Source organism: Coturnix japonica, chromosome 8 (assembly GCF_054131305.1).
Source record: "Coturnix japonica strain WE chromosome 8, WE-NBRP24, whole genome shotgun sequence".
In the NCBI taxonomy this organism is placed as follows: Eukaryota; Metazoa; Chordata; class Aves; order Galliformes; family Phasianidae; genus Coturnix; species Coturnix japonica.
In genome coordinates this window covers 26537150-26555456 of record NC_140670.1, presented here as the reverse complement: position 1 = coordinate 26555456, position 18307 = coordinate 26537150, and the positions used below count along the sequence as shown (strand labels likewise).

Sequence of the window (18307 nt, the reverse complement as noted above, 5' to 3'; positions counted from 1 at the left end):
GTTAGATTCAGGTAGCAAAATAAGCATTGAGTCATCAGGAGACTTGCAAGGAAGGGGTTTATCTTCTTGTCTGGGCCAGCAGCCGAGGTACCTCATGCTGTGGGCAGGAGGAAGTCAGCCCTGAGGTATCTCTCCCCTGCTAACATATCCATCTGTCAGACAAATGCATGGCTGTATATGTATCTTTTAAGACTCTCAAGTACTAATTATTCAAGTCTCTTTAATTTATAAATGTAGACTCATAGCAAACTATAATTTTTAAAAATCTGGCCCAGTAAACAGTATCAAACATGAGAAACTCATCTTTGGCATTGCTGAGTGGTGAGAAGATCAAGACTAGTTAGGATGCCAATTCACTACACTGCACTTACACATTTAACAGTTTTGCTTCTTTGCATGGTATACACATCTTAATATCAGCAAGTACATATATGTTCTCTGAATAGTCTCTGATTAACTGCATGGTCAGTCAATGGGGTTAGATTTCTCCATGCACAAGTGTAACCTGGGATCCTAATGGTGATGACAGAAATTCTGTCTGTCAGTAATTTACCTGTATTTGCTATTGCTTTGCTTCTCTGTGCAGACTAGAGCACTCTCACAGATCACTTTGCACTTCTATGGGCACCTTTCTTAGTTGAGTGACATCCCTATTTTTTGCAGTATTAACTTTCTGCTGTTTCTGTATAGGCATATATAGTTCTTACTGTGGAAGTGTGAAAGCAATATATGGATTTGCTCCATGAGGACAGGATGAATGGCTGCCATAAGGAATATAATCTGTAGTTAAGCATGTTTCACCTTTGCATGTCACTGGATGCGGTGGAAGGGTGAGTGCTTGAGGCAGAGCTGACAGCCCAGTCACAAGTGATGGCTGGGACCTTGCTGTAAAGTAAGCCCAGCTGATACTCAGCTGCCAAGAGGACTGATTCCAGTTGCTGAGCCTGAAGGGATTTGGCCAGAAGCATAACTCACATCTTTGCTGTGAGGAAAAATTATATTTTGAGCAGCTAATAATTGCATTGCTATTATTAATAACTGGTGTGTATAGTAATACTGTATGCTAATGAAATTAACACTAATAAATTGCAAAGTTTGATGCTGTCCATCTGCTAAGGGATATAATAGCGTGACACTGGCAGTTACTGTTGGGATGCTGGGAAGTATTTTTGTATAAAAATCAGAAAGCAGGCCTGAATTAACAGTGCAAGCGTTCATAGCAGCAGGACAGCTGCAGTTCTCGCTTGCTCGAGAAAGCACAGCCATCAATGGAAGGCTCTGAGGATCTTCCATGTCTCTTGCATGCAAGTTGTCACTCAGATTTAGGGTCAGGGCCTTGCGCTCTATTTCCCACGTCCCCTCGTGTGCTGCTGTGCTCCGGCTGGCAGGAGCTGCTGGGGGCTGGGCCTGGGGGCAGCTGTGGCTTTGCTATGAAGAGAAAACCAGTAGATATTGTGAGGTCCTTTGGAAGCAGAGGAGCTGTGCTTTTATTTTTGTATCTCAGCACAGACATTTTTGACTTGCTGGACAGATAAGAGCCTGGGAAAAGCAAGTGGACAGCTTGGGTCAGGATGTTTTTAAAAGCTAATGTTGGTCTTCCTAGTGTTTGTGCTGTTCCACCCGTCTGTGAGATCACAGGAGCCTGCAGAGAAGGAAACAATGGAATTCGATATTATCCCCAACATCAAACAGGGTGAAGGGTTCTGTGACCTCTGCGAGTAATTAAAATAAAGCTTCACTGAAAAATGGTCAGCTACTGCTGCAATTCCTGTTTTACAATTCATGGTATTCCTTAAGGGGTTTGAAGATGAGGCTGAGTTATTCTTTGTGCTGCTCCTTGGTCCTTAAGAGAGTTAAGAAATCAGGTCATCCTCCTCGAGACATAGTGGAAATAAATTTTTGATTAGATTTGTCAATCAAAGAGCCATTATACCTCTTTATTATAAAAAAATAAAGAAAATACTCTTTAAAGCATACTTTAAGCTACATAGCAGGGTTTTTTGTGTGTGTGTGTGTTTAAATGATATTAGAAAAGCTTTCTGCATGTTTAATAGCAGCTTGTCAGGTGATTGCTGAGATATCTTTGAATGGAGAGTGAGTGAATGCAGCTGTGCAAGTGTAATGCAACAAAAATGCACTTAATTGTGTCTTTTGGCCAATAAAAATGTCTGTTGGTAATTAGTTCTTCCTGTACCAGACCCACTGGCATGTGAGTGCTCCTGGTGGGATTCTTGTTATTGTCCGTTCTGGCTCTTGTTCAGTGTTGTTCTGAAAAGCAGGCAGAAGTGAAGGCATGAGTAATAGGAAATCTTATGCTCTCACGTTCACCAAGGAGGAAGACATTTGTTAAATCAGGCTGGAGCTCTGCAAGCCCCCAGAAAATAAAAGTTAGTCCTGTGGGAAGTAGTGGGACAGAGTTAGGCAGGGGGTGATCTCTGGAAATGCAGTCATAGTATCATTGAGGTTGGAGAAGACCACAAAGATCACCCAGTCCAGCCATCACTCCTTGACTTTGAATGCCTGTGGTTGTGTGCTGAAAGCTGTGTGTGCAGGTGCTTGTGCTGGGTTTCTGGGGCACAGTACATCAGCTGGTGTGCAGCTGAGAAACTGTGTGCAGTAAACTAACTGTAAGGGATTTTTGGGTGTGGGGTAATCCGCTGACATTACTGAATGTGGATTTAGTAGCCTGAGAGCTGGGTAAGACCAGGTATCTGAATACTTCATCCCCTGTAGGTTCAGAAGTTTTCCCTAGTACTTTGTAACTGACTGATGAATCAGTCAATCATGCTAGTAGAAATCACTGACTAGAGCTGTGAATGAACTGCAAATTAAGGAATACAAAGGTCAGAAGCCCAGGGCATTGCTACAGTAACACACAACGCCTGAAGATTAGCGACTTTTGCTTATGGCAGCATCATGTAGCACTTGATTAAAACATGGGGGTGATACATCCTTCTGTCCTAAAAAACACACCTCAGAGGCCAGGATGGAAAAACAAGCTGAAGCTGTACAGATGTGAATACCTGACAGTTCTTGTTGTCCACATGCCACAGTGCTTTCCCAATATGTATTTCCTGCTTTATCTGATAATATTGGTGTTCCGACATTTTGGCAATTAACTGAAATTAAGAAAGGTTTTGATTCCACGTACCTACTAAAAAATTGAGCTCTGTAATGCAGCAAAGATATTCTTTAGTTGGATTAGATAAGCAAAGACCAGAATTTTTTCCTATGTTTCCACATTTCAGTTGCATTTTTAAGTCATTGCCTTCATTTTTGGAGAGGATGCTGCCCAGCAGTGATTCAGTCCTGTTAGAAATTTTCTATATCTCATTGACTGGGAGCAGTTCCCGGGACATCAAACTTGATGCGTTCATTATAAGAAATATGCTAGAAATTTCTTTTGACAAAGACATCCATTGACCTTCATTTTGCTGAAAAACTTCAGGAATGCTCAGAAGTTGGGATTATTTTACCAAACACCAATAAAATTCCTATTCCTCTGTATATATGATATTGATTGTGCAAGGCAGAAAGTGCAGAGAAGCACATAGGCTCCTGCTGATTGCTGAACTGTCTGAATTGGAGACTGCCTTTGAACCTCATTCAGTATTCACAGCCTTATGCTGGATATGGCTGTTCTGTGTACATAACATCTCACTCCACAGGGAATATATTATTAAGAAGCATTCAAGGTTAACTTGTTAGAAAGTCAGATGCAATGTTTAAAGCCTTTTAGAATCCAGCACTTGTCACTATTTTGATGTTATTTGTGTGGGGTTTTTTAAATTGTATTTCCTTTTTCATTAGCATTTTTAAAAGTGTGGATTTCACCTAGTTAGCTTCTGATGTATTGGTTGTTTTGCTCTCCTAAGAAGAAATCAAACTTATATCCATGCCTTCATTTTTCCTGTCCTTGTAGGCCTGTAATCTGATCAGCCTAGTTTATTATGAGTATCAATGTATTTAAGAGACAGAATGACTCAGTGGATTGGATCTGTGTAACGGGATCTAGAGTAGTTAGCATCTTTGGGTTAATAGTTCAGACAGTTCAGGCTGTCTGCACCCACAAATCTTCAGAAGTCTGGCATTTGTGAATTAAGTTAATGGTCCCAGAAGTTGCTCTCGCCCCATTAACGCCCATAGAGTTGGGAAGACAGCCAAGGAATGCAGTGGCAGGTTGGAAACTGTCATGTGTGGCTTAAATTCATCTGTAACAATGGAGTGATTGAGAAAATACATTATGTCTGCAGGATGGGGAGGCAGAGGGTTTGCACAAATGTCTGACTGTGGTGTAACATTCATTGCTTTGGACAGTGGAGATTCGAGATGTATTTGTCAAAATCAGGGAGAATAGATAGATTGGGACATAGCCTTTCACATGGATGTCTTTGAAGTGCAAATTACCTAAATATGAAGGTGTGAAAAGAAAGGGCTGATCTAGTCTTGTTTCTTGTATCCTTTTACCTCTCGTAGACACTGCTGCCTTCTGCTAAGGGCAGGATACTGTGCTAAATAGACCTCTGGATTGAAGTATTAAGGAGGGTGTTAGTTTCCCCTTAGCTACTACCTCATCATCAAGATGATATTATATTGTAATGAGTGAACTAGAGGGAAAATGACAGTGGTCCACCAATAGACTGAGTGCTTACAAAGCAGTGCAATGTATTGATCCCTCATTTCCCTTTTGTTTAGGCAGGTGACAAGCATTATCATCCCAGCTGTGCACGATGCAGCAGGTGCAACCAAATGTTCACAGAAGGAGAAGAAATGTATCTGCAAGGTAAGGATGTCTCTACAACAAAAATAGAAAGTCAGACTTTGTAATTTTCCTTTCCTAGACCTCACTGGTTTATAGCTATCCTGTGTAATGTATGCATGGAGGACTGTAGCCTTTCTTTGTTACAGTGCTCTCATACTTTTTCACTTGAGATTCTTTCAGTGTATTAAGTGTCCATGATGGTGGCCTTGCTACCTACTCTCCCAGAAGGTAAAGGAGGAAAGAAATGATAAAAGTGTCTCTTGAAAAACTGGAGAGATTCCTTCTGGAGGAATTCAAAATAAGATAACATTGTTAAGAAATTCCTTTGAAGCTGACTTGTGTTATTTTATAGCTTGTCCTCCCTTGCAGTCCATCTTTCTCATCTCTTAGTGACCTTGTAAAGAGTCAACTGACTCCAGCTGTGCACAGAATTAGATATTTGGTTGTGTAGCAGTGCTTACTTGCAAAAGCAAGGAGAGGCTGAAAGAGAGTTGGGTAGGAAGAACTGCTTTCTGATGGCAAATTTGAAAGATTAATCAGAAAGAAGCAGCTACAGCACCTGACAAGTTTTTAATTTTTGTTTCCTCACATGACAGAATTCTAAAGTACAGACAGAGTATATGGTGAGCAGATTAATTAAGAAATTATATTAGTAAGAACAAGGTGTGAGCTGGTGTAAACTATTCACAATGACTGGTCATGCTATGGTGTAATCTTCTGCAGACTGCAGTAAGACAGGTGTTGTTCCTGCTTAAACCAGGCTAGATTGTGTTCCAGCATAACTTAGGTGTTATGTAAAAAAAAAAGATACCTGGTTCCTTGACCTGCCATCCTTCTCTGTTTGGCTACATCCTCTCCTGTGGCTGTGAGTTCATGTTCTTCATGCTCACTCTGTCTCAGGAGGAGCAGTACAAGTTGCATTGCTTTATTGTATAAAGCTGTTTTCTGACCAAGTGTTGTTATTGCTGAGACTGCCCTTCCAAACCTTTCCTTGCTGGGTTCAGCATGCTTTTAAGTGTAGGTGACCTACAAGTCTTTCCTGAGCAAAGCTCTCAGCTGAAATGGATATGCTGACTCTGTCCAAATTGTTTCCCCTAGGGTGCAGAATAACAGCCTTCCAAGCATTATCTGTAATAAAAATACAGCACCACAACACTGAAGCTAGGAAAAAAAAGTGCGCTATTGATTAAATATATGTAAATGTGAAGCTTTCTTCTCATTTCTAATTGCATTCTCTACTGATCGTGAAAATGCAGTGTTGGTATCACTTCGTGTTATAGAAGTGTGACTGCTTGTAATAGAAATGTGCAAAACCAAACCTACAAAAGGAAAGCAGCTTTATTCAATGTGTAATTGAGTTACTGCCTTTTAGAGAACTGTATGTTCAGTCAGTGATATGTGCAAAGTGAACTGGATAAATGAACATGTTGGTTGATGTTTGCCAAGTGAGCAAACAAACGTATGTTAAGAATGGGATTAGCTACAGTTTGCTGAGTTGTTTCCAGCAGGAAGAAGAGGAGCTGTACAGCTTGGGAATGTGCACAGTTCCTAACATTTTTAAATAGATCGACTCTTTTGGACGGCGAAGATCTACAAGTTGCAGTTGGCTCAGAGTTCAGGATAGTAAAATATATAGTTACATTTAATTTCTGAAGCTCACTCGATCTGATTTAGCTTTTAGAGTTTAACATTTTTAAAAATTCTTAGTGTTTTTTGAAAGAAAACTCAGAATGGTTAGCTAAGATCCACTGTGAATATGACACAAGGACTTTCTTGCATTTCTTGTTCACCAGAGGTGTCCCTAAAACTGAGTTAATTTGTGCTAAATGCTGCCTGAAAATACAGTGACAGCTTTTATTCTTTTTTTGACAATAGGAATGGTCTAATAGAAAAAAATACTGAGCTACAGAAGAAAAGTGAACATTTTCTCAGGGTCACACAACTGAATTTAAGAAATATATCTACACCTACTGACTGTCACTTCATCAACCTTGTAATAGAACTGGCTTCCTCCTGAGTGCTTGGATGTGTTTAAACCCCTAGCAAATGCACAGCCCGTGCTTCTCTCCTGATCTTGTTGGCGCTGTGGGGTCCTGGCTTGGAAGCTGCTGTTTGTTGACAGAGGAGGCTCTTGGTATGCTTCCCGCTGTTGTCCAATCATTCCCTGCTGCCAAATGCACAGTTTCTTCTTCCTTGGCTCAAACTTGAAGCCGAACTTCTCATATTCTGATCCAGAATCGCAGTGTTCTCTCCAGCCTTCTGATGATGATGATTTTCTTGTGTGCTGTTGGGAAATCAACATTCCCGCTGCTCTTTGCTTCTACACCGGGCTGTGTGAGGGTTGTTAAAGAATGAATTGTCTGGGGCTCCTGATCCATCCCCCTCACTGGTTCAGAGGGTGGGGTGTCCTCTGGCTGTGCTTGAGCTAATACTCACCGGCAGGGGACCTGGACTGCCCTTTGTTTGGTTTCTTTGTGGACAGAGTGAAAAGGTGACATTCCCTCCTGCAGGCAGACAAGGGTCGCACAAGGCTTTGTGGCTGCTGGATTGAAGCCTGAATTTGGCTACAGCTGCAGTCAGTGTTAAAAATCAGCATTAGGTTCTGCTCTATTTCAGATTGGCTAAAAACCTGCCAGCAGCTTCCCAGCAGTTACCGTAGTTTACTCTCTGTTCCAAAGTGCTGGGGGGAGGGTTGGCAGTGCACCTTCTCAGCCCGTGGGCACAGCCAGATATTTACAGTTTTAATATGTGAGGAAAAATCCCATGTTTTGGAACACAGGCTGTAGAAACATTGCCTCTCTGGGAGGATGCGAGACTGGAACATGCTATGTGGAAATGCCAGTGCAGCACGTGCCATTGACCTTGGAGAGCAGGGCACAGAAGCAATGTGTATGCCAATGCCACGTACACTGACTTTGGGAGAGGTACCTTCACATAATTCATAACGTGTGTTACTCTGGCTTAATTAGCCTGATGCAGTAGGTGAGATACAGCCCTGACTGCTGTGCTCTGAGACCAGAAAACATCTTCTTTCCTCTAAATAAGGATTATTATTTATTTCATTTTCTGTATCCTCCAGGTTCCACCGTCTGGCATCCCGACTGTAAGCAATCCACTAAGACTGAAGATAAGCTACGGGTAAGCTGAATTCCTGTCATTGACACATTGGATATTTTACACACCTAATAACTGAATGTTGTATACAAAATGTGTATGTTTTTTGTTGCATAGCTGTCACCACACTGGCAGAATAACTTTGGCAGCACTTCAGAGATATTGGTGTGGGTTTTAGACTCATCATCTTCAGTTCCAATGTGTTACCCTAAAGATGATATAATTTACTGATACAGAGATATGCCACTGTCTCTAAGGCAGATCATCATAAATGAGTTATTGTACAGTGGAGTAAAATATGAACAGGGCAAGAGCTATGATACATCTTAGTATTTTGGGGGCTGGCATCCTTGGGATCACACCAGCATACCAAGAACTTTCTGGATCAAATCCTTGATTGGAATAATACTGAACTCATCACTTTCTTAATGCATGAGGCAATTTTAAGCTCATATTCACTAATTTGCCTTCCGGACAGTTTACTGTCTTTGATATCTCAGTTGAGCCTTTGAACTTTGTTAATTTTTCTGAATATTAGAGTCTAGAATATTAGAGGCTTCATAGAAATAAAACGGCTAGAAGGTCTATCAGCCAAGGAGAATGAAAGGTACTGGCATGGAGATGCACAGATTTTCCTGTGGGTTGTTCTTCATCTGTGGGTCATTCACAGGAATGCGTGAGTGTATCCTTTAAAATTGATTCAGGTGCCCTTTTCTGTGAGTTCGGTATGAATGTAGGTAACGTACTAATAATTCAGTTTGTTTATTTCCATTTTCCATCACAATGGCAAAAGACTTCAAATATTTTCTCCTTTTTTCCATCAAATATTCAAGCATATGAGGTAATTTTAATTGAATTCATCCACCTGCAAAACTTTTCCTGAATGAATTTTTCTAGGAAATCTAAGACAAGTGAAGAGAAAAAAATACTTAATAAAGGGAGAACACGAGAGATGTTATTGCACAGCTATCCAAGGTTACCTTATTCCTGGAGATCTTCCATGCAGATGTTTACTGTGTCTTTAAAGTTGGAAGCTGAAGCTAGCTGGAGTGCTTGAGAATTTTTAGCTTCAGCTTTACATTGCAGAGAGCCTGTTCCTATTTTGGTGCTAATTGATTTTAAATCAATTTGAGTTCCCTTGACCACTTTAGTTCATTTAGATGACTTTGCCAAATGTTTCTGCTTACTCAGATGAGGGCAATAGAAACAGGTAGGTTCATAAACAAATGAAACTGGGAAATTGTGCTATTTAAGCATGTTGCTTCTCAGTTACGACCTGTGGCTTGATTCACCTTCATTTTCTAGACTGTGTACATTTAGACCTGATGTGAGAATCAGAATGTGATTTGTCAATTCTCAAATACAAGATACTACATCTTTCTGGGGCAGACCTTGATTTTCTGGTGGTTCTGCCATTGACATGGCATCCTTGCTCTGGGTTTCCTTTTTCCCTGTGGAGCAAAACAGAACAAAATGCCCTTTTATTGTGGAAGTCATTTTATAAGCTTGCAGCCAGTTCTGTTTTCTCTCAGTAACTGAACTGCGATGTAAACTAATCAGTATTTTAGCTGGTCAGGATCTCAGACTGAGTTGATTAAGGTCTTCTTCCCACTTGATTTTCTGTAAAGGTTTATTAAAACAAGTAGAGGGTAATGCAGCTATAGATACGTAAATAGAATATACATTGCTTAGATTCAACTATCTGCTTATTTGTGATTCTACGGGGATCAGCAAGTAACAGATACTGTAGCATACAGATTATTATCTAGCAAGTAGCTATTTATTTGTAAGTTGTGACTTGACTGAAAAAGAGCTTAACTAATGGGCTGGGGAACTGCTTTCCTTTTCACTCTTCTTTTTCCTTTTTTCTGTTTCATGGCAGCATTCCTCATCTGAGTTCTTTTATCCAAAGAGTCTGGTTCTGCGCAGACCACGCTCTGCAGAGGTTTGCTGTTGTGTTTTCAGTGTTGATAATGGTCTTCTTTACTGAGAAGATTCTTTATCGTTGCCACTTGCTGTGCTTGCCACTATTTCTGCCACACAGCTTTCCAACTATCACTTGCCACCCTGGGCACTGACTGTATTTTGCGTCATCTAGTGCAGTGTTGGTTTATTCTCACGTTTTAAGTTTTGTTTAATGAAATGCTTCATTTGTGCTATCAGAAGTTTTTCTTCTGAAATGAAAAATGAGAGTGCAAATGTGAAACGAAAGGAAGTGATAAAAAGTGTCTGACTTTGGAGGGATGGCTGAGAACAGTAACAATAGTTATTGTTGTGACAGTAGTTACTATTGTTACTACACAAACAATAGTTTGTGCTTTTTAGGAAAAAGAATTGCTATCAGTTACATCAGTTTTGTTTTTATAGTCACTGACCAACTACAGATGAAAACTTCAGTTGAGAAAACATTTGCAAGATGCTGGATTTGAACATGTCATATGCACTGCTCAATAGCATTTGCCTGTTTGTAAGCTGCAGAACATCCAATTTGATGTTGAGGCTCTCCCTGTCCCCTTGATTCTGAACCACCTTTCCATTTTCAAACTTCTGTGAGAGTCTTTGCACTTGAGAACGCCACCTAATTCTGTTTCTTCTCCTCTATAGCAGTGCTTATTAATTGCTATCTTCTCTATGGAGGAGCATGTGGTTATACTGCATGCAAGCCATACCTGAGGAAGCTTTCACTTGGTAATGAAGTAAAAAGAGTGCTGTGGTGCTGTTTTGCTCATCTTTTAGACCAGTGTAGTGCCTTCTTGAGATCAGTTTAGCATGCAGAACTGTGAGTTTCCAGTGTTGAAATGCAGGAGTCTTAGGATTAAGAATGAATCCTATCTAATTCATTAGAAAAATATGCAAAGAAAAATAGGAGTGGCCTATGCCAAAACAAAAGTAGACTTTCTCATGTTGTAGACTGTAGCATAGAAGTAGCTTAGGGTCAGATTATATCTTCTTGTGTAATTTTAGTCGATACTTAATTCTGTTTAGATGTACATGCTGATAATATGAAGTGTAACTCAAAACAGATTTTGACTTCATGTGATCTTCTGCAGAGTAAAGATGAGGTCATTGCTGTTGCTGTTAAGATGGGCCAAGGACATTAATCTACATGAAAACTTTAGATTTTAGTTTTACCTGTTTTGCTTGATGCAAAACCCTTTTGTACACAGAAAGCGAGAGCATGCCCAATTAATACATAACCTTGTGAATTTTTAAGGGAGGGAAATAATGACAGGCTCCATGCATTGAAAGGTAACACACTTGTCAGGAGTTACACTGGCAGACAGGCACAATGAATGCTGCAGCACTGAAGTACTTTCTTGGCCCTGTACACTGTCACTGAACATTACTGGAAGTCCATGGGTAACCAGTCTATAATGAGCTCTGGTTGATGAAGCAGATACTCACATTAATGTTGTACTAGGGACTGTGAGATTCCTCGCTGTTGCAAAGTTGTGCCTGCCAAGTAGAGTAAATTACACACTAAACTTCTTTTAGTTTACAAATATGCCTTACTTACAGTGACTGAGATTTAGAGAATTTGTTTAAACTGCAATGTTCAATGTTATTAAGTGAAATCATATTCATTCTTCTGCAGCTATTATCACCGCCTTGCATAATGAACTCTATCAAAAAACTAAGGCAGGTACTGTAGACAATGCTGACGATGCCTTTGTTAAACAATAGTGCATCTGTTTGGCCAGATGTTCTCGGGATCAGATTTGATCTGTTTGCCTGCACTTATAAGTTTTAATAGTGCATGATTCTGAACATCTGTACTTTAAAAGCCACAGCCACCACATTGCAGCAGTAACTGGGTGATGTGAATGGCTCCAGCGTAGATGCTTTTATTTAAAAAAACTCACTTATTTAGATGATGCGCCATGCATGATAACATGACAAACTGAGATAAATGTAGATGAACGTGTCAAGCTTTGCAGTCTAATGTTGAAGTAACGAGCTAATCAGTTTGGAGCGTGTGCATGGGTGGTACAATAACTGAGTGCTGAAATTCACAGTGAACCTAACAGGATGAGCATCGGGAGCATGAGAGTTGGGGTTACCTCTGCCAATCTGGAAATGAAGTTGGTAAAGAACTTTTGCATCGAAGACAAATGCATGAAATGAAGAACAAAAACACTGAAATAAGAGGTCTGTGATAAAACAAAGAATATGGAGAAGTCTTACAGATGTTTTAGATACTTTCTGCAGTGGTTTCTTGAATGATATACGTGAATTTTAACTGATTGAACTTCTGTTGTGTTTTTTTCATTTACATTTGCATACTTCCTGTATGTGCTACAGACATCCCTTATTAACTTATACACTTGTGTTATGTGCTTTTGGGTTGGTGAGGAAAGAAAAAATAAATGACTCTTACACAGTCAAAAAATGCCGAGAAGGACCACACACTACAAGATAGTTATAGCTATTAATAAATGTTTTCTTTAAATTCCTGTTATTGGAGGTGTCATTACAGAAAGCAGTACTTCAATTCCTAAAGAAAAAGCAGTAATGTAAAGAATGTGCCAGGTCTGCGCAGAAATAAGATTACTTAAGTTGCCGTGTTGCTGGGAGTGTAGACCTGGTTTCTCAGGCTGGTTGGGAGGGGCTGAAACACCTCTAAATGAATGCATTCCTATTAGAGAAGATTTCCTCTCGTTTCCTTACCTGTTATCTTCCAGTAATGTGTGCGTGAGATGCTCATGTGATATCTACAGTGAAGCTAAAGGTTGAATCAAGGTTTGCCACAATTCCAGTTTTAATCTGCGCTCTGATCAGCTCTCCTCTGCAATTGCCTTTAGGGGAACGTTCAGATCTGTGAAGGCTCCCAGACCATATGGGAAGCAGCAGAGTAGGAAATAGCAATCTGCAGTGGAAACAGACTGCCTTACTCAATGAAATGGGGGCAAGTGAAGCAACAAGGGTGAGAGTGGGTGTAGAAATCCTCTTTCATGTTCTGGTTTTGGGATTATATTGTAGAATAAGGCAGGATTCTGTTCTAGGAGGCAGCGGAGGTAGCACGGAGTGAAAAGTGTGCTTGGATTTGTGTGGTCAGGTGGTGGCTGGGTGGGTGGCATCCTGCGCTGCAGTAAGTAGATGGGAGGTTAAATTAATGGACACAGGAAGTCATGGGAAATAGAAAACTGGTTCTGAGGAGTGTCATTTCTGGCTCATGGCCATGCTGATGGCGTGGTGGAGAGGAGCTTGTAGTAGAAGCACAGAATGGAGATGAAGAACAAGTTCTATGACTTGCCGGTCAATCTGACAACTGCTCTGGTGCTTCAGAAAAGAGCACCTAAGAAATACATCAGCAGGATGTGGCTTCTTACCATCTCTGACTCTGTTCAGCACAGTCACTGATGTGACAAGCATGGGGGAGTTTTCCTTTGCTAAAGAAGTTTTTAGCTGTTGCACTAAGAGGTGCGGCTCAGGACTGGAGCAAGAACTGAAAAATTCTCATTATCTGAAGTGATTACAAAAGAGCTGGAGAGAAGCACATCCCAGAGGGTGTGCCACTTGAGAAGCTGGAGCTGGCTCCTGTGTTTGTTTTCCTGCAAGAGGGAAAATCAATCAGACAAAATTCCTAAAGTACAAATGCCAAAAGTGAAAGGTGATGGACACCCCTCACAGTTCATAGCTGTGTTCCCTGTGTTGTAATGAAAACAATTCCTTTCCATAGCAACTGCAGCAACGTGTTACATGTGCCCCTGCTCAGTGGTGTGAGATGGCAGAACAAAAGGGAATAAAGTGTTTCTCGGCAACAGCCAGCTTCAGTCTTGTAACATTTCCATAAAACAAGTGAGTTGTTTGTTGTTGGTTTAGTTTTTCTTTGATTGCATCATGGGAGGAGCCAAAGGGCAGCTGAGAAATTTCTGCACTCCCTTTTGGGCTTTAGGAATTTGTAACTACAGAGAAAAAAGGAAAGAAACATACAGAGGTCCAGCTGAGAAGGCATTCTCACATGCTCCGGAGGGGATCGGTGGCTGTGTCATTCCATGGCCACATCTGTTGCCTGTTTGATCTGGATCTTCACGTTTTTTGATGGAATGTGTTCAAAGCCCTTTCTCGCTTTGACCGTCCCTGCATATGATGATTTCATTTCCACAGATGGTGTCAGAGAAATCCAATTTTATGTAGTCTTCAGCATTTTTATAAGGATGAGTCCAGTGGTTTTCCTGGGGATGTAGTTAAAATAGAAAGACTCAGAGAGCTCTGGAGGATTTGATCAGGAAGTGTGTGCTGAGGGATGAGAAAGGTGCAGTAGAAAAATCATGAATCCAAGCTACTAAGCCTTTCTTCTCTTCAAACAGTGACCAAAAGATCCCTCACTGCAGTGTCACAATTGACAAGATGTAATTTTCAGTGGCTTTGACGTATCCCACTGAAGTAGCGTCCTCAGAATCATCTACTGTTGCTCCACAAGTGGAAGTGGGACATGTTTGGTTAACTTTGTGTGCCTGCTGCATGCTGAATGTATGAGTCCTTGCCCCAGTGGCCTTTGTAAATTTTAATTAAATAAATGATTTTCAAATTTATACATTTTTCAGGATTCCCACATCTCAGTGCTGTTGCTCTCATAAAACTTCTCCTAGGGAGTCAGTGTTCGTTTAATACTGCAGAAATGCTGAAAAATCCACTAAATATGTGACAACATATTTAAACATCAGGAGTTTGTAGTGCAGGGTATCAAGACATTTCAAGCAATAGTTTAGCTCTTAGTTTGCTTCTAAGTTGTACCATAGATTTAGGGAACTGCTCCAAGGATTTCAGGTCCTTCTACTGAAAAAGGCTGATTTCAATGCTGTTCATGATGGAAATCCATTGACTGAACATCTGGATAGCAGTAACGTGTGTGCTGTGCTCTCCTCAGTAATTTTGGCTGTTGATCTCTCTTGCTGTTTGCGAACTAACATTTTGATAAAATGGCCATCCTGAACTGTATGGTGTATGGCTCCTCGCAGTGACTCAGGCAGGTGTCATTTGGACTTGTTCATTATTGTTGTTGGTCTTTCACACTATGATTTAGAAAACCTCCTTCACCTCTCACAGCACTCCTCCACCTGCAGTAAAAAAGAGTCCAGTTGCCTTGTGAGATCGTGGGATTTGCCAGAATGCTTGATCTTGTGTTGATGGTTTTGTTTTTTTCAAAATACAGTTAATTTCAAGATGTGTGCAGACTGCTCCGCTTGTATCCAAAGTCACCAAGTGTTAATTGCTTTGGATAGCTCTGAAAAGTTACTGTTTGTTTTTCAGCCTACCAGAACATCATCAGAAAGCATTTATTCCAGACCAGGTTCCAGTATACCTGGCTCACCAGGCCACACTATCTATGTAAGTATTCTCTCTGATGAATAAGCTGCTGAACCTTTACTTGGACGTAAAATACTCTATGCTGAAATAAGTCATTTTTTGCTGATTCTAATGCCTTCATCCTAGTGGTTAAATTGTTAAATTTCTCATTGCTGTGACAAATTTTGTTTTCATTACTACATAATTTCAAGAGCAGGGCCAAGCTTTTTCAGGCCAAGCAAACATTTAGCAATTCTCCTGAAATCACTGGATGATGCTAACAGGGACAGAAGACAGATCAGTTGACTTGGTATAGACGTTATCTTTGCACTTCAATATGCAGCTCTTGAGAGGTCTGCTGTCAGCAGCTGCAGAACATGAAGAAGAGGGTCATGTGCACTGAAGGAAGGCTGGCTGATCCTGCATTTTTAGGAGTTTGGAACCCACATGATCTAAGAAATAACAGAAATGCATCAACAGAAGGTTTACATGAAAATTCCAAAGCAATAATTATTTCCTCCTCATACTACTTCTTCAGGCATTTCAGTGTTGTCAGTGCCCTTTTTTTCTTGGTAGAGAAGTCTGTAGGGTCAAAAAAAGGTCATCTACTAATTGTGTTCTAAAGAGAGAGGAAGTGTGGAATCAGGTGTAATTGAGTGCATAACAACAGCTCAGCCTTGCCAAGTGTGCTGTATTTGCACACATACAACCTATGCTTCCAAGTACTCGCATCTATTTAATAGTCTATCTAACCTTTCTCAGCATGTAAAACAGGCTCCAGACAACCTGCACAAAATCCAGGGGAGAAGTAGAAGCTAAGGAAGAAAATGTCAAGACAGCAAGTTGAGTGAGAGTCCATTTTGAGGGATCAAAGACAAAGATTTGTTTGGAAAAGGAAGACTGCAGGGCAAATGTTCTTTTTTGTTACTTGTATGTCATACTGAATCACTGATTTTGTTAGATAACATTAAGATTGTACAGGTGAAAACATAAGGCATGCAGATTTACTGGTTACATATAGAATAATGCAGAAAAAACACCAAAAATTATAAATCTCAGATCCTGAGCTTCTGTTGAATGTTTGTTCTTCAGTGCATTTCAACAACAGCCAAAGCCAGCTAATGTGATAAAAATGTTCACACTTAGAGATGTCAAACCACAGGGCATGCCCTGGAGAACTCCCGTCTTGCTGCAAATACCACCTGCATAAACTTTAGCTTAGGAAGCCTCACTCATTGCTGAGCAGGGGAGTCTGTATGGCAACCAGCGTGTTGGCCTACATTCAGATATGTGAAAATATGTATGGCAATTAACATTGGATTAAAAATATCCATACATTATCAGCTAATTAACAGACTGTCATTTAAAAAATATATATATATATGAATTCATACACCTACCTATATTAAGGGTTAAATTGGCTTAAGGTACTTTGCTATATCTGGTGAGTCAAAACTGAACAGATTTTATGGTATTTTTAGAATGTGTATTTGCTAACATTCTCAGTTCTTGCTTGTCTGATTCATGGCATCATGTAAGAATCACCATGAGTGGTTGTAAGAAGAGCTTGGGAAGGTAAATGCACTTAAACCTAAAGATTAACTAGGTGCTAGTACTCAGAACAGAGTGGAAGGTGAGTAGAAACAGATCAGCCTTATTTCCTTGTGCAGCCTGCTACGTATAACTAAAGTAGCTAATAGAAGCAGTTTGAATATCCCTTTTTAGTTTTAAAAATAAAATGAATTTTTCTAATGTAGGTTAAGAATTTATGATGATTTTTTTCAGCAAGCCTTCTTTTTAGTAAGGAAAGATATTAGCTACATAAACAATAGGTAAGGCCTCTTTCCTGTTTCTTCTGATGGGTGCAACTGTCTTTTTGGAAATTATTTCCTACTCCAGTTCTGAACTAGTTGAGAGTTCTTTGCATCTCTAATAAAAGAATAGTCAGTGTTAATATTATATATTATCCTATTATTAATTAACATACACTTTAGTTAGAAGCTTGCATATAGATTGAGTGATTAATGCAATATAATAATTTGAGTTGGGAGGGAGTTTGATGCCTAGCCCTGACCAGACCTGCTTGCGTTGTTATATCCTTGTAATGAGTTGTATTTCCTCTTGTGTGCAAAGTTAGAGGCTGGCATTCTGTCTGTGGTCTCCTGCATGGAATCCTCTCATAATCTCTGTGATCTGAAGACTTAGTTGATAATATCACGCATATTACAGATGGAATAGAGGTGAAATGACTTGCCTTAGGACACAAAATGAGTCATTTGTAGAGCTGAAGTTTCCAGCTCAGTGCAGTTGATAGGGAACTTTTGTGTTACATCTGTATATGCAGTGTTCTTTCTTTCCCGAACTCAGAAAACACTGTGTGCTCTTGGAGAGGAGGCCCACTTGGAGAAGAACAAGAAGCAGTCACTTTGTGTGTAGAGTGCCAAAAAGGGTTTTCCATAGCAACAGTGTGATAACAAATACACAGAATCATAAATTGTGTAGAATAGAAATTGCCAGTGCATTTGTGTAAGTTAATTTATGTTCTGTCTTTGACCTTCAGGCAAAAGTAGACAATGAGATCCTTGATTACAAGGATTTAGCAGCCATTCCCAAAGTCAAGGCCATTTATGACATTGAACGTCCAGACCTAATTACTTATGAGCCATTCTACACTTCCGCCTACGAGGACAGACAGGAGAGACAGAGTCTTGGAGAGGTAATGAACTGACCAGCAACCCATTCTGCTATAAGCTTTACTCAAAGCCTGCTACGCTTCTATCCTCTTCTGAAATAATTTCTAATTAACACTCTTTAGTATTGTTGCTTCTGCTGTTCAAAGTGCTTTTTGTCTGTTTGATCTGGATTAAATGGGAACAGTCATGATGATGCCTTATGTGGGGAAACTGCGTAGTTAAATACACAGGTCGGCTTCTTGTCTGCATTAACACCAGCTGCTGGCAGAGGAATGGGGGACAGGCTGCAGACTGTCTGTGTGTCTGTTCTCATAATTTGAAAAGGTGTTCTGGTCTTTGGTTCCAGAACACGAGGCAAAAGCCAGCCTAGCATTGTGTCATGTAGCAGGCACATTGCTGTAGAGCACAAGCACTCACGACAGAATATGGGGAATTACCGTGATGTTCT

At 40.3% G+C, this 18307-nt stretch overlaps 1 protein-coding gene across 22 annotated transcripts in view; it reads left to right on the top strand.

The window, feature by feature from the left end:
- Positions 1–18307, top strand: part of ABLIM1 (actin binding LIM protein 1) — a 166041-nt gene that overhangs the window by 113464 nt on the left and 34270 nt on the right. For 15 of the 22 annotated variants that reach the window (XR_014948760.1, XM_085554788.1, XM_085554777.1 and 12 more), the window contains 4 exons: positions 4696–4783; positions 7842–7900; positions 15131–15208; positions 17727–17882. Coding sequence is in view for 21 of the 22 variants with exons in the window: in XM_085554788.1 (XP_085410914.1) it covers positions 4696–4783; positions 7842–7900; positions 15131–15208; positions 17727–17882 (381 nt within the window). In the remaining variant the exon portion in view is untranslated. Of the gene's footprint in view, positions 1–4695; positions 4784–7841; positions 7901–9758; positions 9822–11471; positions 11520–15130; positions 15209–17726; positions 17883–18307 lie in introns of all 22 variants that reach the window. The other 7 variants (XM_085554789.1, XM_085554786.1, XM_085554772.1 and 4 more) reach the window with 1 other exon arrangement.